General features: G+C 39.0%; 1 protein-coding gene across 3 annotated transcripts in view; it reads left to right on the forward strand.

The window, feature by feature from the left end:
- The first annotated feature begins 1,367 nt into the window (after window positions 1-1,367).
- The window catches only part of fgd5a (FYVE, RhoGEF and PH domain containing 5a), a 45,945-nt gene continuing 24,288 nt past the window's right edge, over window positions 1,368-23,024 (forward strand). For all 3 annotated transcript variants that reach the window (XM_053227045.1, XM_053227047.1, XM_053227046.1), the window contains exons 1-5: window positions 1,368-1,721; window positions 4,035-6,858; window positions 15,758-15,875; window positions 18,896-18,954; window positions 20,107-20,137. In XM_053227045.1, coding sequence (XP_053083020.1) covers window positions 1,706-1,721; window positions 4,035-6,858; window positions 15,758-15,875; window positions 18,896-18,954; window positions 20,107-20,137 — 3,048 coding nt within the window. In that variant the 5' untranslated portion in view covers window positions 1,368-1,705. The remainder of the gene's footprint in view (window positions 1,722-4,034; window positions 6,859-15,757; window positions 15,876-18,895; window positions 18,955-20,106; window positions 20,138-23,024) is intronic.

Consider the following 23,024-nt stretch of genomic DNA (forward strand, 5'->3'; position numbering starts at 1 on the left):
ATGTTTTATGTACATTGTTTGGTAATTTGGCTTTTTTGGAGTTCCGTGATAAAGGAACATCTTGCGATAGACTGGCATCCCATCTAGAGTGCATTCCTGCTTCATGCCCAGTGTTCCCAGGATAGCCTCTGGATCCAAGGGACCAGGATAAACCGGCTACTGAAGATGAATCAATGAATGAATGAATGAAGATGAAGGAACTTCAGAACTTTCGATCACTCATTCACATTCAGTAAGCGCTTTATCCTGGTCAGGGTAGCTGTGGATCCGTAGTCTATCCCAGTTACACGGGACGTGAGGCAGGAATACACCCTGGATGGGACACCAGTCAATCGCAGGGCTGCATATAGACACACAAACACTTATAAACATTCACACACACTTAGGAGCAATTTAGAATAGCCAATCCAACCATAATGTTTTTGGGTGGTGGGAGGAAACCGCAGAACCTGGAGCAAACCCTACACAGACCACAGTGCCATGTCATCTCATAATTTCATTTGATCCATATTACTTTCTTACACAAGAGTTCTCTAAGGATTGTTTGGATGTTTACCAATTATAACTTTCTAAAAGGGTCCTACTTGGAACCACCTATTTGGAAGAAAAATAGAACAGATCCTGTCCTCTTGTTTACCATCTAATATACACTCCAGGCTACTTATTTTGCTAATGATACTTTAGACATCCTCTATAGCAAATGTTTTGGGCAAATGACCCCAAATAGACATTATGAATTTTCTGTAACCCCAGGCCTCGGCATTTGGATTTCTCCTCACTGTTTGCCATCACCATATTCAGTAAATGTTTCGGCATATTTTCGTGTTTGTCAATCAATGCTAGATAAACGGACAAGTGTGTAAATTTTTATTGCTGAACTCCTGTGCTAGCGAAGTGTGTCAGGAGAGGGGAAAAGCCTAAAAAAAGCATGCACACTCCTAATTTAATTGTTTTTGTCTAAATGTGACTTCGAGTAGCATTTCAGAACAGTAGAAGTTCATTGTTAGGGTGTTATTTTGTGATTTTAATTTGTAAAATAAACGAATAAAACAAAAGAGGAGATTCTCTCATGACCCCATTTCGATCGGATGGGGTTGTGACCCCTAGTTTGCTGCTCTATAGCATCTATTTGAGGAGAGATGAAGGTTTTGCAGCATATCAACCAGATCCAGAAGATCTCGAGCTCATGACTGGCACCTCTCCCTTGCTTGCATTGCGCTTAAATCATACGACCCCCAGTGCAAACTCATCACTATGCATATTCATATGTGATTCATGAAGTGCTTATGAGCTGCTTATTGGTCTGATTGGTTTAGAGGACTAGCTCGACCTCCTCGGGAAGCGCGCGCGAAAACACACCTCCCGCGCTCGAGCGCAGAAAGTGAGGCACGCGCGCCGCTCGCGCAGCAGCCAGAACACGCTCTCAGTCTCTCTCTCTCTCTCTTTCTCTCTCTCTCCCCCTCTCTCTCTCTCTCTCTGCTGCAGGGATGACACGAGCCGGCTTTTAAATCCCTTTTTAATTCTGAAAAAAAAAAAAATTAGTTGGGAAAAGCTATAGAAGTCATGTTTAATGTTCATTTCTTTGTGAAAATGGTCTCGGAGTGACGACGGGATACGTTTGGAAATATTTGTGTTGGATTTTCCGGCACATAAGAGCAGAAGGAAACGATGTGGACATTCAGACGCCACGACGGATGACATCCGGATGAAAATGAACACAGGTGAAAGAAACTGACTTCAATACTCACCTTTTTTGGCATTACTAATTAAAAGGAAGCACACTGTTAACAGACAGAACAGCTAGCTACTTTATAAACACTGTGTTTACATCCCTGGTTGTGTTTTTTGGGGAACATTTCCCCAAAACAGTTCAACTCTTCAGGGCATAATCTCACCTAGGTACTGTAAATACTGTAGATTTGTACCTAAAAGCTGCTGCTGTAATCATACAAACTGTCCTGTATTCACCCCATGACTCTTACTCACAATATCCTCACACTTAGTACAGTTTGTTTTTACTTTTCTCCACTTATGATTCATAATCTCACTATCCCGGTGTCATCTAGAAGAGCGTGGGTTCTGTTTTGTGTCCGGTTTCATCCTCGTGCCATCCTCAGCTTTTCCTCACCATTATCATCTCAGAAGGATTTTTTTGAAGTCACTTTTGTGAAGATGTCCAGTGTGAATTGAATCTGAATTGAATTTGCATAGGTTATGAGGTTATGAGGTTTCCATCATCATATTCCTTCCCTTTTAGCAAGGTTTTTGTGTTAATAAGCACACAACATCTGCACAGAGAAATCCCCTGTGCTAAATTAACCCAATGCATAATACATTGATCGTTAACTCAGATGAGCGAGACACAGATGAAAGTGTTAATCCAACTTCCTGTGTGCAAACAGAGCATCACACATTTCTTAAAATATTTTCTTTGGTTTTAGGAAGAGGTTACAAACTAGCATGATTAGAATATATATCTATATATACACAAATGACTGAATGTATCATGTCCAAGATGGTGCAGCAGTCCATTATTCTCACTAAGTGATTCCTGTAATCTCTCTCCTTTCCCCTCCTCTCGCTTATCACAGCTGATGCACCTACTACCTCATTATCAGATGGCTTATGTTTCACACCAGCCCCAGCTGAGATCATGTCCTGTTGGTTTCACACAATCCAAAGGCCCAGCCTACTGTCTTCCCCCATTCTGTCCTGTTTTAATCAAATTCTTTGTTGCATAATTCATATCCTGTTTTGAACTCAGACGTCTGTATTGTTTCTCTTTTTTATTGTTCTTTGACATTCTAGGGGGGGAAAAATGATTTCAGAAAAAAATCAGTCTGAAGGATTTTCTTTCCCATTGTTAATCATTGGAGGAATGGCCAGAACTCCAGTGAAATCAGAAGAAATTTTGAAAAATAGCTAGATTAAACATGGCACGCCAATAATGTGCTTTCTCTAAGCACTTCCTGTGCACTGAGATTCCAGGAGTGTCTGCTGGAATAGTTAATTTGTGCCGCTGGGAAAACAACATCTTCGCGGGGAGATCACCAAGTGCACAGGGAGTTTAGTAGGACGTGCGTCAAGCCAGGTACTAAATAACAGGAAGAGGCAAAGGGTGTATAAGTTTTGTTAAGAGAAAGGGTGTGTTGCACCAAAGAGGCCTCAAATTCACATTAACCCTGTTTAAGGATGCTGTTTGGTTTTCATCACTGGGGTCACAAGGTTATTATTTTGGTTTCTGCTGTTTTTGGCTAGGAAAAGTTTTACAGTCGGTGTAGGTGCTGACTTAGCACAGAATCGCTTTACTTGGTCCAGTTTAGCAATTAGCACTCTGATACAATAAAGGCATTTGGAGAGCAACACCTGTGCAATTATTTTAAAGTGTAACATAAACATGATTTGAGCTTTTTTATCTCTATGGTTGAGTCTAAACAGAAAGAATGTTTTTTTACCTAAATATTTCCTAAAAGATATCGTTGACAGTAGAAATTAGTCACATACAATAATGTTACTCTAAACAAGGTGACTCATGTATTTGTAAGTAATTATTGTGCATATACGCTTATGTAGCCGACACTAGCTAGCAAGAAAATGTATTATTTTAGGATGATACGTTGTCATGGCAAGTGACTGACAACTGACAGTATAGACTAGAAACCAGAAGAAACTTGCCAACTTGTAGATATCACATACAATTCTGCTGTGATAATCATCAAATGCAAAGAAAATAAACCTACTGCTGCACATGCCTCCATGGGATTGTGGGTAGCAGGAACTCATTAAGATAACAACTCATTAAGGCATGCATATTACTTGACTATCAGCAAGTATGTACTCTATCAGAGAGAGACGATTTTTACAGTTGACCATGGCATTTTTATGCCGTGGTGTCCATGCATAGGAATAGGAATACAGGTCATTGGTGTTGCTCCTTAAAGACCACTTAAAGACCAGGCTGTGAATCCTTTGGCCTCATATTGCACCAAAACTCCAAAAACTTTACCTCATTCTTTCCTCCATCTGTTTTACAGATTATCAGAAGCGACTTCATACACCTCAACCAGAGACCCAAAGTCGTCTAGCCATCACAGTGTGCTCCACCCTCATGTCAAGACCTTGTCTGCCTTCCCGAGGTCCTAAACCTCCAGTTGCTCCAAAGCCAAAACTCTCCACCCAGCAAGAAGGTGAACACAGCCAGTGCATTGTTAGTAATGGAGATGTCACATCAGAATTGGAATTAGCACAGGACAGTGAATCAGAATCCACACAGGATGAAGCTGACCCACCAGGAGAGACCCACAAAGAGGATCTTTCTGAACAGTTAATAGAGAACCACAACGACCATGATGGCATTGATGATAAAGAACCAGGGGAAGTGCTACAGATGGGGGTAGAAGAAAGAGATGAGATAGATGCAGAAGATGAGGAAAGCCACTTTGAAGTAGTTGATGCAGGTTCCTTGAATGAGGTCAAAGATGTTATTGTAACTACTGTTTCATCTGCTATAGACCACATCAAAGAAACAGATGATATACACCCACAACCAGGCACAGGTGTTCCTGATGATACAGCAGATGATTCTGCTGAGAAAGAGACCGCCATGGAGTATCAAACAGGGGATGAATCAGAGGTCAACAATGGCACACCGAGCCCTTATGAAGAAATTGAAGAATCCACCTCAAATCTGGGCAGTACGTATGCAGAGATAGATAATGCCGAGGAGCTGACGTCAGACACTGCTGATGATACAGAGGAGCCTTATTTCAATGAGAGAGAGTTCCTCTGTGGAACCCCAATAGATACTACAGCCACTAAGCTATGTGAAGAGGGCACAATTCCAAGTGCAGAGTGCAGCACTGAGGATATGTCAAATGCAGTGGCTGGATTTTCCTCGCAGGCAATGAATGGCAGTCAGCCCTCCCTGTGTGAGGAGTACCCATATGATGTAATTGGACCTCTGGATGACACCAGTGCATGGCAGCCAGAACGGGCCACCAAAGACGAATCAGGACGTTTCAGATTCTCAGAGGGAGTAGAGGATGCGTTTGAGCCATATTCGGTCATAGAGGTGGTGCCTGCTGATCTTATGAGCACCTCAGATCCTGAACTGGAGTGTACAGATGAGGATTGTAGTGAGGGGAAAGCAAAGGACACTGAGACAAAGATGGGATCCACTCAAGAGCCTTTTTATGTCTCATCTGATGATGTAGCAGAAGTAGAAGAAGAACAGGCTCAGGTGGAGGACAATGTGACTTCATCTGATGAACCCTTGGAGCAGGAGCTTAGAGAAACATCAAACAGCGATGCAGTGGATGAGTATGCCGACATAGAAGATTCTCGATCCCAGGATGGAGATGATCAGCAGCTGGAGTGTGTGTCCTCTGAGGATTATGTAGAGATAGGCGACGAAGACGAACCTGTGGACATGACACGTAAAACTAAAGGGAAGAGCACAAAGGAGCGCTCAGCCATTCGCAGACAAAGTGGCGTGAGTAAGAGAAACAGCTGCCAACCACGTCTTAGACTTTGCGATATTACAGTGCCCCCAGGCCTAGACTTGGGCAGGACTCCTGAGTTAACAAACCGTTTAGTGTTTGCCCACACCACCGAGGCATTTGAGGAGGACATAGAAGACCTCGACTGCCACATAGTGCCTTTTTTTGAGGACTCTGACTCAGATAGTGATGAGCACATTTACGAGGAGGCAGGGTTTGACTCGGAAGGAGAGAACTTTATCACTCTGGACAGAAAGACCATTGTGACTCGTTCACGGTCACTCTCTGGGAAAGTACCCGGATATGTCCCTGAGACTGTTCCCGAGGAGACAGGCAATGAGTCTCAGACTCATGACTACTACACTGTGGCTTTGGACCAAAATGGAGATCTGTTAAAGGCTTCAGATAATTCAGAGTCCAATCGGATGATTCCTTCACTAAACTCTAGACGTTTTCTGTTCTACCCCCGATCGTATTCTGCGGAGGGCCGAGACATGAATTTGTCTGCCCATTTGGAAGGCAGTCATTCACCCAGAGTGGATGACAGAGTGAAACGGACAGATGACACTCTCTCCCTACCTTGTGTCATCACCTCTTCTGGGAGCTTCTCTCAAAGAAGCCACCAGTCATCTAGTGGTGTGTCTACACCTACATCTCTTGTTGACATCCCACCACCCTTTGAGCTGGCTTATATCACCAAGAGACCTATCACTAAAAGTTCTCCATCTCTACTTATTCAACATGAGTCTAATGACAAACCAAAAAAGAAGAAGACATCATTCAAGCGTTTCCTGGCTCTGAAGTTTAGGAAGAAAACCGACAGCAAATCACACGTTGATGGCAGCGTGCGTTCTTCCAGATCATCATCTGAATCTAGCCACCATGGGCCTGTTCGAGTAATAGAGCTGGATCGGAGGAGTAATGGCAGCTCCCCTCAGCTTCAGTCTCGCATCATGAAACCACAACGCAACTCAGACTTTCCCGCCACCTTTGTAGTTTACAAAGACAGGCAGAAGAAGAAAGGTGTACCCAAGACTTATGGCAGCAGGGGCATCTCCAGAGTGGAGTCTTTTGAGGACCGCTCTCGGCCTCCCTTCATGCCACTCCCACTCACCAAACCTCGATCCATCTCCTTCCCAAGTGCTGATACTTCTGACTATGAAAACATTCCAGCCATGAGCTCAGACTATGAGAATATTCAGATTCCTTCAGGGAGGCCCACTCGGGCCGTCACCATCACTGAGTTTTTTGACGACCAAAATCGGACAGCAACTGCAAACGAGAATGACGGTTATGTTGACATGAACAGCTTTGCAGGAATTGAGAACAAAACTAACACACAAGAGCAAGAGACAGAGAGGTATGAAACATTTTCATTTACTTTGATTGTTGAAATGTACATAAATATGCATAATTGTGATACCATGCAGTAGTATAGGTGATAGGAAATAAACCATATACTTTTCCCTACAAGCTTACAGATGCGTAAAAGATTGAGGTGAGTAAGATCTAAGGATTTTCCTTGTCCTGGATGGTAGACATGGCATAAAAGTGGGTATTGCATGATTGGCGTATATGCACTCTTAAGTCGTTTTGTTTAAAGCCGTATTTATTGGCGGATTTTCCTTATCCTAGACTGTAGACATGGCATAAAAGTGGGTATTGCAAGATTGGCGTATATGTACTCAAGATTCCATTCCATTATATCCAGTGGGAAAGAGATTTAATGCTTTTTCTTCAGAACAAATACATTCCAGGAAGGGCCCTTTTCTGTCTTCTCGCAGCGAAACCAAAACGAAACCAAGTACTGGCCAAGTTTAAAACTCAAAACAAAAGAATATAGACAGCATTTTTAAAAGGACTCCTTAGAGAAGTGGTGCTTCCAGTGGTTTTAGGTAAGTTATTGAGTTCCTAGCACAGGCACAGCTACATACATGTTATGGTCACCTGACCTACTAATGATCAAGCAGAACTTGTTTATAATTATAATTTATAATAAAGATCAAAACAGTCAGTTTGTATTAAAATGAGGAAGGATATTTTAATATGACACCCATGTGAATACGCCAATTTCGATGATTTATTTAGAGATCACTTGTGCTGTGTGACTCGATCATAATTACTACAGACATCCTCCAGCGTTACTTAATAGAAATAAGTCTGCAAATCTTATCCTGTCCAAATAGTCTACAAGACCTAGTTTAGTACTGCATGTAAGTCTCTCAGTGGCATATTAACACACTATAAGTCACAGGAGAGTTCTCATGTTGGGAATGTTGAAAGCTTTTCCTCCAAACACAATGGCAGTACCATCACAGAAGTTTGGAGGAAGCGTTGGCCAAAACAATGTAACAGGAAATGGGATCAGTGCTTGGCTGGTCTGATAGCTCTGCCTTCACCTCTCTGTCTGAGAATACTCCTGCTAATACTTGCTTGCAGAACAAACAACACTATATTAGATGCTCAATTGTAGGCTTGTTTCCTAGCCAGATTTAGACAGTGATATTAATGTTTTCAATATAAGTACATTTCTGTACTAATGGGCAGGAAGTTTCTCATTATATTGCAATTTTATTTACAGTGCACCAAAGGTCAATTGGTTTTTAATTCTTTCATAATCAAATAACAGTTTTTGGCATAATCAAACTTGAGCCTACAGTCATAAACAGCTGTGCAGACGATGTGCGAATAACAAAATTTATTACCCTTCATATAATATGCTCAGAAGCTACAACAGGGTTTGATTAATAACCCAAGTAAGACAACAAAGATCCAGATGTGAATAAGCTGCTAGCACCTGCTTACCCAGGTTTCCAATCTGTGTGGTGCATTAGAAGAGCAGCCTGCAGGGTACAGGCTCGTTGGGTTCAAGAAGATGAACTGTGCTTGCGGGAAGGCTTATCTCATTTTCTCATTTGCTGGATTTCATGGTTCTTCTGGTGAGGTAACCTCAGTGTATGCACGCTGGAAGATGCCAGATAGAACCAGTGTTACAAATAGTGGGGTAAATGAAGAAAATGGATTAGAATCTGAGGTGATTTTTCACTTTTTATTGCAGTCTGAGATCAGAATGATAAAGTGGAGGAAATGAGAAGGGGTTAGCAAATAAAGAGTGGTTTTGTATTCTTGGAGAACATTTTACTTAATTCATATTATTAAGTATACATCAGTGGAGGTGGACTGATATGCTTGCAGTGGCTGGTATTACTGTGCAGTGCTTGTACTGTTATTCCATTAAGCCTGGTACAGAAGATCTAACAGAAAATGGTACAGAAGATGGGTTTCCACATAGTATTAGTATAATAATAATGCAGTTCGAGTCTTTGTATTGTTGAACCTTCTTGGGCTTCAGGCTGTGAGAGCCTTTACCCAAGCATGGAAAGGGTCAGTCTCTAATTCTTCTATGGCCAAATTACCCTCTCTACTCTCTCTTTTCCTCCGTATGAAAACCCTGGAGTCATCATTACACACCTCTGGTAAATGATCTCCAATGGTGACACAGACACTAACCATTTTAAACAGCCACTGGGCATCACTTTAATCCAATTTCATCAGAGGAGCATTGGAGAAATTTGCAGAATTCATTTTCATTCTTGCTGTGTATCATTCATATTGTTTAGCACTAAATGTAGAAAGACTCAACCCAACACAGTGGCACAGGGAAAATCTTTGCACCTTGTTCTTCGTAAAAAACACTTTGAGAGATAAAGCCCCTATTTTTGGATTGCAATTTTAAACCCTTTTGCTCTTTTTGGTAAACTCCTTTTGTGTTCTATACGTGTCCGTATCTTGACGGAAGCCTCTGCACTGTTTACATGCCACTCCGAGCATCCTGCAGAGAGCAGTCCAGTGAGACGGGGGGTCTTTTCTCCTGCTGACATTATTGATTTCTTTCATTGTGTGTCCACAATCTTGCAGTGTTTTGTGCTGACTGCACTCCAAAAAGGACAGACCCTCTTAGCCACACTTCGTCTGGGGTAGATCCTTGGACACTGGAGCTGCTTTGACTTGCTTTTGTTGGCAGAGTGACGTTTTTAACACCTTCGGTAAAGAGGTTGACATTGCCTCAGCTGCTGGCAGAGGCTCAGTGACAGGAGTGATCGATAACTTTCGCACCCTGATCTATCAGAAGGTTCCTCTTGTTGGGTTTGTTATAAATTGTGCCCGTGCTATGATTAAGAGGCTGTGAATCCATAATGGCATGAATACAATACTATTAGTTTATTCATTTTTTTGCGTGTGATGCTTTTTATACCTGGTTATTTCATGGACCTTGCAACCACATCCAGTTGCACTTGGTGTCTCTGGTTAGTCAGATTAGAATCCAATGCCTATATCAAACATAATATGCAAATCAACCCATTTGAATATACCGTAAACTTCCTGTGCTGTTCTTCATTTCAAGTTTCTTTATGCACAAGAGTGTGTGGCCTGTTTGGTATAATTTCGTTAAGGACACTCATGGAGAATATGTGTTGTAAATGGGGGTCTTACCAAAATACAGTATAATAGGAACATGAATGAAAGTTTTTATGAAATAAATGTTTTAGTCTGACATTTCCCTCAGTGTCTGCAGTAAATTATACTGAATTGGGCAAGTTGTAGTGCAGTGATTATCATTTGTATAGGTGATAATAAGGAAAATGAACAGAAACAGGACAATATGATTAATGCAATGTTAGACGAGAATGAAATGAGCAATCCTCTTTCTTTATTCTGCGTATTGAATATTAGAATGTTGTTGAGCTGGTTGTGGTTGTGGACTTAGAAGTTTAAATATTATGATGAAGTAATTCTAAGACTTCCTGCATCGATATAACCAACCCAAATATACAGCAACATTAACAGTAGCTTAAGTACTGTAGTATGACAGCAATGGGACTTCCGTTGTATAATGTATTTGTGGTCTGGTTCAGAAAAGCTCAACATTTTTGGAGAAGAGCAAGAAAAGGTTTAAAGACAGTTTGATTTATGCTATTAAATTTGTGTGACTCTACAGCCTTTTCAATTTAGATGTCTGAAAACTGTAGGAGAATGACATCAGCTCTGTGTTATATATCCATCATTACGTATTGGTGCGGTCCGGTCCGGTCCAGAGCATTCCTGGTGCCCGACCTTCTGAGCTCATTACCAGGTGGTCCCAAGGGAGGAAACCTGTGTTTACAGGAAATGCTAGACAGGGGCGAGGAGACGGGGTCAGCGGGATGGGGTGGAGACAGGCAGCACTTGTTTCCCAGACTCCCCTGCGGCCCTGGACAACAACGCAAGGTGTGGCACAGCCAGGAAAACTGGCTCACTGCAAAGATGTTGTTGTTGTCATGGTTCCCAGCCCTCTGTGTGTTTAAAAATTTTTATTACAGTAGTAGTGCAGTAAAATGACTTTTATGGTGTGTTATGTGGCTTGGTGCTGTAGCTCCTGCAGTCTGCAATCTGATTAATCCTTTTAGTCAAACCAGTTCAAAGAATATTCACCTGAAAAGAGATTTTAAAAAATTTTGGCTGTATAAAAACACCCTGTAACTATAGTCTTTATCACAATGTGAACACCAGACCAATAAATAAATGATGAATTCTTACTTAGGCCTTTTTTAAAAACACTCTTTTAATGACACTTGTAATTTTCCGGTGTTTCCCAAACAAAACTTTTGGAGTTACTTCCATTTCTTTTTATGATTTCGTTTTTATAAAATTGAACAAAATCCAGTGACTCATCCTCATTTATTTGCATTGATTCATTTTTTTTTTTTTGTGTGTGTGTGAAATTATATTTTCTTTTAACAGAGCTGAATAATATATATCTCACGTTATACCACAACACTGTCGAATTCTCGATTCTGATTGGTCAGAAGGTGTTGATTTATTTTCATATATATAACAGCAGATCTGCCAGTAGAGCTGGCTGCTTTATAATTCAAATCAAAGTTTTTCAAAATCTGAACATAAACAGATTTTGAAAAAAATTTACTATTTAATAAAGTGCATGTGTTGATATGGTGAAGCTTTGTGTAATGAGATGTTTATTTAACATTTATGGAAGGAGTCTCCAGTGTCAGCATTTTGTAATGGTTAAAAAAAAAAGGAAAGAGAAGCTGGTGAAGGAATGATTATAGCTACTATAATAACTTACTATGTAAGTGATAATGGGAACTAACTACTTCTGTCAACATTAAATATAACTACAAACTGATAAACTGATTGTTGTGGTATAAGAGGAATAAAACAGTTCAAGACATGCTTTATTGGAAAAATGATCAACTTCGGGGTGATAACAGTAACTCGCTTTGTGTCTGGCTGCATTACACTACCCTGTCATTGATTGTTTTCCTATAATGGTACACCCTAGCATGTTTTATTCCTTACTTCATTAAGAAATTTCACAGTTTTCCTTTCATGCAAAATGTAGTCAGTCTATATAAATGTACTGGAGTTAAGAAAAGCTTATAATGACAAAGTACATGCAGGTTTCTGTCACACAGTAGACTCTCTAGATGAGGAAAACTTGAACATCTTGACTTCAAAATCTTGACTTCAAATTTAGCAAATTAAAGAAGGTACATAGTCGAGAAACATTTTAATTCATATTTATAATATTTGAAGTTACATATGCATGCTATGTTTTTCCTTACATATGTTACACATGTTTTTCAGTTTCTCTTTCAATAACTCATTTTTGTGTTGCTAAACATTACACTGTGTGGAAATTTTGTTAAAACACTATTGCTGCTCGTCATCACAAAAATATTAGACACACCACAATGCCACTTGCTTTATTAACGAAACACATGCCAGCTTCCCACACCTTCATTCTGCATTTCTACCTCAAACATATGTTCCAATACAGTACTTTTCCTCACCTAATAGACGCCTACTCGTCATTCTCCCCTACCATCATCTAAATTTCCTCTCTTATGTTAAATGAAGTCTGGTAATGAAGCCATTCCAGTGATGCTTATCTTCTGTAATAGTGCTATTGCATGGATTGGAAGATAAAAGCACTGGCTGTTAGCACTTAAAGTTGAAATCAATTGCATTACAGACTGTATTACAGGCCTTCACCGAAAGCAGACAGACAAAAAGCGCACACGGAGATGTTATAGCATTGGAAAGCCATGCGTTCTGGCAGTAATTTAGGGCTCTAAATTTAGCTCCTGGCTGTTTTAAAGCACGGTGGTTAGGGAAGAAGCTCTCAGCTCCATAATTGCCTCAGTTTAATGATGATTTTAAGAGGAGAGGAAATGCAAAGAGATTATGCAGGAAGTTTAGTGTATATTGGAACAAGAAGATTTGTGTTTCAGAAATGGGTGCGTATAGAAAAAATGAACTGAATTGAGGGCGATTAGAGTTGAAACGAGAGAGAGAGAGACAGAGAGAAAGACTCTTGTTTATGATTGGTGCTGAGCATCAAATATTTTCCACAATTGTCATTTAATTATGAACTACTTAGTATCCCTTATTTATCAAAAAATGAGAATTTCGTAAAGTACACTTCATCACACTGCATGTGGTGTGTGTGTGTGTGTGTGTGTGTGTGTGTGTGTGCATAGCTCACGACCTTGTGAGGGATGAGTATGAGGTGCAGCTGGGCACCTTAACGACCTTTTGTACACAGGAGACAGGCGATGTGTCTCAGACACACACACACACACACGCACACATACACACACTACACTCTCTGACCTGCTGACAGTCGCATCACCCTTCAGCAGTGTGTTAAAATCATTAACACGCCTCTCAGAGGAGAATATAATTTCCTCATACATGATGGATCTGTGTGTAAATGCGTAGTTCATGTTTCAGTGATCAAGTGTCTGAGGGTGTGTGCGAGCCGTTCCTGTATGTGTTTGTGCACAAAGTGTTCCAGTGTGCTTCCTGTATGTGTGTGTGGGAGAGAGAGAGTAGAAGAAAATCATGTGACTTTGACTGTATGTAAAGAAAATTTGGCTAGAACTGGACATTTTGTGGGATTTTTTGCTGAAGTCTTTTATACAGCCAATCTAAAGACACAGTGACAGTGAAAGGAAAATAAAACCTTTGGAAATATCAGTTGTGGAAGTTGTTAGTAAAATTCTAAGAAAGCACTCAACTAAAATTTCACTGTTACCACTGAGGGGGAAACCAAACATCCTTGTGTTTCACCATATTGTGAAATAAACTCAGAGCTTATTATTTATATAATTATAACTTATTATCTCATTGTTTCAAGATATGTCATTATTTTGACTTAATAACTTGTTATCTGAACATGTTGATACTTCAAGATATACAGATGTCATCATTTCCAATTATTATCTCGTTATTTCAAGATATGTTAAGATATTTTGACTTATTTCATTTGGCTTATTTTATTTGAGCTATTTCAAGATATTATGGCATTATTTCGACTAGATATCTCATTATTTTGAGAAACGTTGAGAAAGAAAAATGTTAGTTTGACTTAATGACTCGTTATTTCAAGATATTATGTCATTATTTTTCCTTAATATCCCATTATTTTGACTTTATTATTTCATTATTTTGTCTTCATATCTCTTTATTTCAACTTATTGACTCATTATTTCAAGATTTAATGATATTATTTTGTCTTAGCTAATATCTCATTATTTTGTCTTAATTTCCCAATATTCAACTTAATGACTGATTATTACAAAACATGTCTTTATTTTGTCTTAATATCTCATTATTTCAAAATATTATGTCATTATTTTGTCTTAATATCTTGCTGTTTGACTTAATGACTGATTAGTTTAAGATAACAACAGAACAACAACATCGCACTTCAGTTTGGCAGTACTTTATGAATACGACAAGAACGGACCAATCGCGGGGGAATATTCTCATAATCTGCAGGTGTTCAGTGAAACATAAAAATGTAATGAATTTAAAGGAGTAAGAGCAATTTGCCTGGATAGGTTTGTTAGATTTAATATGACTGGAAGCATATGAAAATGCTAAAATGCTAATCCTGACCATAACTTAACCCTAACATAACCTTTGGAGCTTTTTATACAAGTTGACTCATGCAAATAGCTTGTATGTCTATGTATATTTTTATAAATTAGACATACTTCCATATTAGTGAATATCTTAATCCCATTGAAGCCTCTGTGTTCAGTTGTATAGGACAAAGTGGGACAAAACAAGCTCAAATTATGAAATTTTGAATTTTTTTGCTAGATGTGTGGGTTTATGGCTGCACAAGCATCTGTGTATTAATTCCATCCCTGCATATTTGTTCCTTGGGGCCACGTCTGTGCTTCAGTGCTCTAAGTGCCCACTGCTTGCCTACTGAGCTCACTTTCACCCCCTGCCTGTTAGTGCCTTCCCAATCTGGCCCCAGCCATGCGTGTTACTACTCCAAGCCACAGAGGAGACGAAGAGAGAAAACGATTCACACCAGGACTAGTCCAAATGAGGGGAGAGAATAGGTTTCTCCTTGGCAAAAGGATCATTTCCACTCTGTTGGACATTGTGGTCGCTGTTTAATACCAAATATGCTCTTCTGAGACGTTTATGTGGGGTTTCTTTTCATTGAAAAGTGACATAAAGGGCATTCACATTGGTAATAGGGGTGCATCATGGCTGCATGGTGGCCTCTTGGCTCTTTGAGCAGTTGGAATGTGGAGTGGTATGGTCGATTAGCTCAGCGAGCAGTTGGGGATGTTACCGTTTTGTTGCTCTCTGAAGTGCATTTAACATGTCAGCTAGAGGCAGCAGAGGAAACCAGCATGGTGTGTGATTTACCAGTTTGACAGACTGGGATTAAGCCTTCAGGTTTAGAGTGGAAATCAGAATCTGGATTTATTCGTAGCACAAGACAAGGATTGAACAGAATCTCAGTTTAGCCGAAATTATTTGAGTATATTTTAGGAAATTAAAAATATTTAAAATATGTAAAAATGGCCAAAAACACAAAATTGAACAAAATTTTATTAATCAAATTAATGTAATTAATCAAATAATATAAAAAGATTATTTTTATATATGTTCACTGGTAAGCTACCCACAAGATGTTTAGATATCATTTCCTGGGGCTTGGATTTCAAAATCCACAATGAGGCTATGGGCAAGATTCAAGTCAGAGAAACCAAAACCAGACCCACAATGCTTTATTACAGTGAACACTATAGGAGATAGTTTTATATTAAATTATGATGCAATTGTGTGAAATTCCTTCTCTTTTTTTTTTTGTCTTTCTATTATTTTTCATTGTCTCATTCTCTTTCTCTCGCTCTCTCTTGCTCTCTCTCTCTCTCTCTCAGTGCATACACAGAACCTTTCCCAGTGTGTCCTGCCCCTGCATCGCTTGTCACAGAGGAAGACCACGGACGCACGTCTGAGGAGGAGGAAGGCTGCGCTGATCAGAGCTATGACAGACAGGTCAGATACACCAAAACAACAATTGGATCAGGTTTTTTTTTAAAGCTTTTGTAATGCTGGCAAGAATGGTGGTACTTGTTAAATGGGTTTATAAACAGATGCGTCTTTTTTGAGTCCTAAGTCTATAGATTTGCTTCTTTTATATCAAAGGAATAAAACACGACAAGATGTACTGTTATGGGAAAATAATAAACGACAAGATGGTGTGCTGCGGCCTGACACAGAATTTTCCTATAACAGCACATTTCAAAGGGCTTTGTTCATCTTTTAGCACACCAATTTGCCAACCGTTATATTTTTTATTTATTCAAAATCACCTCGTTGTACTTTTTATCCATTTATAGTTATGTTAACGTCCATGAAACAAGTTTGTTCCCTCATAAGACACACTTTTTTTCTCTCTCAAGATGTTGCCTGTCATAATACAGCTTTACCTCTGACTGTTACGAAGCACTGACACTGGAGACTCCTTTCATAAATAAAATAAATGTCTCCCCAAGAAAACTTCACCAAGTAAAATCATGCATTCTGATGTTTATGTGGAATGGTATATTATTATAATAATAAGTTAGTTCTAGGTAATGAGTATGATAATGTACTCAAAATCATCAGAGTTAAAACCACCTCTGTATTGAATGCTTTCCCCTGACCTGTAAATCTGAACTCGTAATCAAATTCTCATACACTCTCTCCGACAAAAACAAGGAGCCTCCCTCTATAAGTGGAATTCCCTGTGTGTGCACTTTTGTCAGGTTCAGATTCATATTTCTCCTGTCGGCCATTTTCCAAGCACGGAGACAGTGGCACTCCACCCGTTCCCTCTGCCCATGCAGTATCAGCCCAGACCCTGGCCTTGTGACGCACGCTTCCTTGTTTTCTTCAGCTTTAAAAAGAAAAGCAAATCAAGGGCTGAGAATGCTCCAGCTCAGCCCAAGATAGCAAGATAGATCAACATGATAGCAAGCAAAAAAAAAAAAAAAAAAAAAAAAAGCTAGCAAAGTGATTATGAGGTGCACTGAAATGTAGAACAGGTCATACAAATGATGAATTTAAGTCCAAATTTTTATTACGAGAGAAAATCCCTTGATCATTTCCCTTGATTGTAGACAATCCCCTAAAATTTTGTAATAGAATGAAACGTAATAACAAATACTGTTACTGAAATATTATGTATTTTATGTATTGGTATGTCATTAATATATTAGGAAAAGCTGTTACCAAGTATTTCATCTCGAATCATCTCTTGAAAAAGTTTCAAGTGCCTCAGAAAAAGAGTGAAAGAGATTGAGAGCAAGAGTTTGTGAATGTCTAACAAGTCTGAAGTCTAACACAGTATAACTTTGTGTGTTTAAAGCAGATAATATGGCGGCAATAGGCCATTTTTAAGTGTTGCGTTTTTTATATTTTAAAAAAGCACTCCAGTGACAATTTTTTATTCATAGCAGAGATTCCAAAGTTGAAAAAGTTAAACTTTTCAGAAAAGCATCAAGTCATGTTAAGAGATTTTTTTTTTACTTTATGTTGGAGGACATTCAATTCACACAAACAGCTCAAATTCTCTTGATTTTCAGCCTCCAAAGCTACACCAAAGGAAAACACCTTCTCTTCGCCAGACTTAACCTAATATTTATTTAATCTTTGTTACTGATAATAATAAATCTAATCTAGATAGCAAGCTAGGCTAGTTAGTTATCTTATACGAGATAGAACTAGCTAGTAACAGTAATGTTATGGTTACAGTGTCAGCATACAAGGCACCGTGATCTGTGAGTTTTTTTTTTTTTTTGTGAAAGCACACTTAAGTAAGTTTCCAAATGGTTTGAAAAGAATTGCCTGGCACACACTTTCTTATATTTCAAGAGCTACAGAAACTAAACCTATCTGTTTGTTTCTTTTTTCTCCATGGTAACCCTGAAATTAAAAAGAAACTATAGTTACAGTGTTACTAAATGTGCCGGTAGGCAGATAGCTAGCTTTAATGCTTCATAACAATTCAGATCCAAACAATCTGGCAGATTTTTTTATAAGTCACTCTTGTATTTCATCACATTCCAAATTTAAATTCCCAAAGAGCTGTTTTTTTTCCCTTGTAGAAGTGCTGTGTTGTTTTTCTGATTACCAGATTTTACCACTTGTATTTTTAACTGTTCTTGTAAAAGGTTTGGAACCACAGATCTACACTATATCCAGGGAACCTCAGATCTAGATTATATTCAGGGAACCTCAGATCTAGATTATATTCAGGGAACCTCAGATCTAGATTATATTCAGGGAAACGCAGATCTATACTATATCCAGGGAATGTCAGATCTAGACCGTATCCAGGTAACATCAGTTCTACTATATCCAGGGAACCTCAGCTCTACTATATCCAGGGAATGTCAGATCTAGACCGTATCCAGGGAACATCAGTTCTACTATATCCAGGGAACCTCAGCTCTACACTATATCTAGGAACATCAGCTCTAGACTATATCCTGGCTGACTGGATTACTTCAGTATCTTGTTATGATAGAATGGCAAAGCATAGCCTGTGTGCGTGTCACAGTGTTAGCAGAAGCTGTTGGATTTAAAGTGAAAGCGCTACATCACTCTCTGATGTCCCAGTCAGTATAACAAACTGCCTTGACCTCCTAAATATAGCCATTCAGCAGTGACAAGCGCATGCAGCCGCCTGTGATTAGCCTGCAAATCAGTGGGTGCTTTGTGCTTGCCATGAGCACGGCCCCTCATCCATAATGCATCCGAGCCCAAAAGCAGTGCGTTTGAGAAAGCTTTCACGTTTATGTTGCACCTTAATGAAACGATCCATCTTTTTCTGACAGGGTCGGATTAAAAAAAAAATCAGATCAGTGTGATTTCTCACTCTGTCTGTGTCGCGCACTCTTTCCATCTCACTTCCGATTTATTTCCGGCTGTTTTTTCTCTCCCACTTTCTCAGTGTTTAGCATGATGGAATGCTTTAAAACCCTCCTCAAAACCCATCTCTCTTGTGAATCTTTGTCTTTTGTGTCTTGCAGATTGATGGCAGATCCAGAGCATACTACGTAGCCAAAGAGCTGCTGGATTCGGAGAGAGAGTAAGTGTGTGTTCATTTTTGAGCCAGTGTGAATGCACGATTTCGAAATAATATTACAGATCACATTCGAGAGACCAGGTCAGTCTTCCTACTTCCTGAGATCAACAATTAGGGTTGAACCTCAGGTGTAGGTGTATATAGAGAGTATAATACACAATGTAGTGTATTCAGTTGTTACAGTATCCTAATATCCTGTTCATCACCCTGTTTACTAAAGCATAGCCTCTCTGACAATGCGTCAATTAGCATGATAAGGAAATTGCTTGGTATTATTGCAATAATGCACTCATCGATGCATAACATTTATCCTCCAACTTGTGGCTCCTTATAAGAGCTTTGAAACGGCCTGATTCAAATAGGATAATGGGCAATTCCAGCATTATAAATGTGACATTTGAACTCATATTGAGTTGCATAGAGTATCATTGCATATGTGAAGCCTATCTGATCCCTACTGATGCCGTCCTTACAAAAAGAACTTGTTAGCTCAAGTTACAGTGTTACACAACATTATATAAGTAATAAAACACTTGAGAATGTGCAGTTATAGGAAAATAATCCATGACAGCGTGGTGTGATGCGGCCCAGCACGAAGCGGAGTTACTGTCACAACCCCATCGTGGATTATTTTCCTATAACAGCACATTCTGAAGTGTTTTATTGCATTTACATCACATCGGTTTGCCAATGATTACACATTTTTATTTATTAATGAATGATAAATCATGCTTTTTTAACCATTTATAATTACATTTAATGTTGTGGAGCATGTAGGGTTACATCACTTACGTTATAGCATTCCCTCACTAGCATTTCTTTTTCCTTTCTGAAGACTTTCCTTGGCAGAAAACTTACTGACCCGTACAAAGAACTGACACTGGAGACTCCTTCCATAAACGTCAAATAAACGTCTCCTAACAGAAAGCTTCACTTTATCAATGATTTTGCCTTTTCTTTCTTTGTAAAATAACAACACGCTCATGATAACATATCAGAATGAGTGTACAACTGTCAGAGCTGCTGTTACTGAAAATTAATCAGCATCTCCTCATTCAAGGATAAACATGATTATAGTTTAAGTAAGCTATATGTAATGAAAATTCAGATTTTTCCAGTTATATATTTTTTTTTCTCTTCTCAATGTGATCACAGACATGTGAAGACACTGAAAATACTTCAAGAGGTAAGACACCATGTTTCTTTTTCCCTGCCTTATTTTCATATTTTGCTACATAATGAGTATTTTGTGCAAAATGCTTATGTGGCTAACTGGCATGCTGGGGGTTTGTGAAACTTTACCACCCACTGTTTTAAAAAGCCAGTTAATTACATTAGAGCACCAGTGCTGTCTTTGTGTGAATATGTGCTAATTTCCAATGTTGCTCTGACTCCTAGGGGGTTTATTGTTGATGTACATTGCCTCGCTTATGAGGATAGTACACGAGGATGACTGGCGTTAATGAGTGGAGTCTGTGTTAATGTAGTAATTTAATGTCTGTACATGAATATGTTAATTAAAGCATTTACTCTCTGCTGGTTTACAGGGAGCAGATAGCACAACACTGGAGGATGGATATAAATATTTATTGTAATTGTTTTTTTGTATGAAATTTCATTTTAGAGAGAGTAAACTGATAATGAGAAAACTCTGTACCAAATAGTGTATGGATAGAGAAATATCCAATAATCTGATTTCTATTGAAATGCACAAAACACACACCTATACAGTATTTTGAAACCCTCCAGTAAACCATTTTCTCCCCAGTTTGTTCTCCTGCCGATTCCCGCCCACCGTCCAGCTCTCCCCTATCATACTAGGGTGAAGGCTGAGACGTGCTTCCTCTGAGACTTGTGACACATGCTGCATCACAGGGCAGCATAACACACTCAGAGGAAATCGCTATCGCCCACTTCCGCATACATGAGGTCACCATCTCGTACGAGTGGCTAGTGCCGCTGTGATGAACAGAGGAGAGAGTATGGTGTCCTTCATACCCAGAGCACACAGCTAGTTTTTGCTCCCTGAGTCATTACTAGAGATTTGTCATAGCAAATTTTACAACCAAGCGTGTTACTGCTTCCTGGGCAGCTCTTTTCTATATGGTTTGGTAGAAAAACTAAAGATGTTAGATTGATGGTATAGATGTGCTGAACAACCTGGTAATTTGGATTAAAATCCAGGCTTCTTTGATATCTCTGATAACCGTTTTATTCCGATAAAAAACGAATATCATAGTGTGACCCCATGACTGTTCTGCTAATCAGATAATAATTGTCTTATTAGCGTGCATGTAAACACACTCAGTGAGAGTCTCCTAATTACTGATGCCTAAGCAGACATGACTGCACACACTCACACATACACACACATACACACACATACACACACATATATGTGAGCTATATAGCTCAGGTTTATCAGTGTTTGTCCAGTTAGTATGACTTCCTTGCCTTAAGAACATCACCTTGAAAATGTCATTTCTTGTGTGACGTGGTATCTACGCACATGCCTTTTGTTGGAGTTGTCCCCCCTCTGTGTGTCTATTTGTGTGTGTGTGTGTGTGTGTGTGTGTGTAGACATATGAGACAGTGAAGCGTGCATACTTGACGCATACATAAAATTGTGATTGTTTGGAGCTGCTGTGGCTTTCATTAGCTCGATTCCTCAGACAGGCAGAATATCTTTTCTAGATCCGGGAGCTCTGTGTGTGTGTTTGCGAATGCTCAGGAAAAAAAAGTCTTGATTATGTAGAAACAGGTGTAACCCATCTTGTCCTGACCAGCAGGATTGTCCTGACCAGCAGGATAGTCCTGACGACACAAAGCACTTTTTATAAAAGTTTTTTTTTTCCAAGGCAAAACTAGTTGCTTCTGATTGCTTATGTTAAGATGGGGTTAGATTTAGAATTAGGCATAGATTATTTATCTTAATATATATGTGTCTTTATATAGATATGATATATATAAATGACTTAAGTGTATCTCTACATGCATGGTTGCATGAATGTACAGTATGTGCAACATAGAAATAGAGAGAATAAAGGAGATATATTTATAACTCTGTGAAATTTTATGACAGTGACCTTGGCCCAACTTTTGTGCATTGTTTTTTTGCCATTAATTAAACCTGCATCGCCTATTATTACAGACAGAGGGGACAGAATGAAAGAAATAATGTAATGTAGCATAATTTATCAGAGGCCACAGAGCTCTGAAGCAGTTTTGCTGTCCTGATGTAAATTACCATACTTTATATTCAGCAGTGTAATTGCCTCATTTGAATAAAACAGGCACTAGTCACTACAATTGCTTATCAGTTTGCTACTAAAGAATGCTAATGGTATACATGCAGATTGTAGCGCATTGCATTGGCCCATATGACCCTCATTTACATACATAAGCTACTATATTTGCATTATGTAACATCCAGGGAGAGGGAAAAAGAGCTCGATTATATGTGCTATGTGCTAGTTGCATGTTGGAAATGCTTTGCCTTAATATTGATATGCTATTAATATTTATGTAAAATAGCACAATTAGTGTTAATGTGATAAGATATAGATGTCATTAATCACCGTGTGTGTAGTGCATTGAATAGCAATGAGATTCAGAGAAAGGAGGAGAGGAGTCACCTTGATTAAGATCGCCGATGCCGGCGTTAAATCAGTGCTTTCTTCTCCCGTCACTGGCGACTTTGAGGACCCTACTGAATATGGATTTGTGTAAAAGTTTATGTCAAGCCCTAGAGTGCCTGAGAGAAGAAGACCTAACAGGTGCCTCCTACTGCTGTTACAACATCAATCTAACTCTTCCTTGTAATGAACTAGAGTAATGCATTACAGCTCTTGTAGTTATATCACAGCTACTCGCTTAGTTTTCTTTCGTTAACACATTTTTATTTCTTCTATGCTTTTAAGCAACTCCAAAAAAGTAGAAATAGCAAGTAGAAATATCTTGAATATAGGCAAAGTCAAATAATATTTCTCTTTGTTGAATTTTTTTTAAGATTTAAGTCTATCTCTGGATATTTTTACTTATTTTAAGCTTGAAATTGTTTTATTATATTGGCA

This window comes from Pangasianodon hypophthalmus, chromosome 20, assembly GCF_027358585.1.
Source record: "Pangasianodon hypophthalmus isolate fPanHyp1 chromosome 20, fPanHyp1.pri, whole genome shotgun sequence".
In the NCBI taxonomy this organism is placed as follows: Eukaryota; Metazoa; Chordata; class Actinopteri; order Siluriformes; family Pangasiidae; genus Pangasianodon; species Pangasianodon hypophthalmus.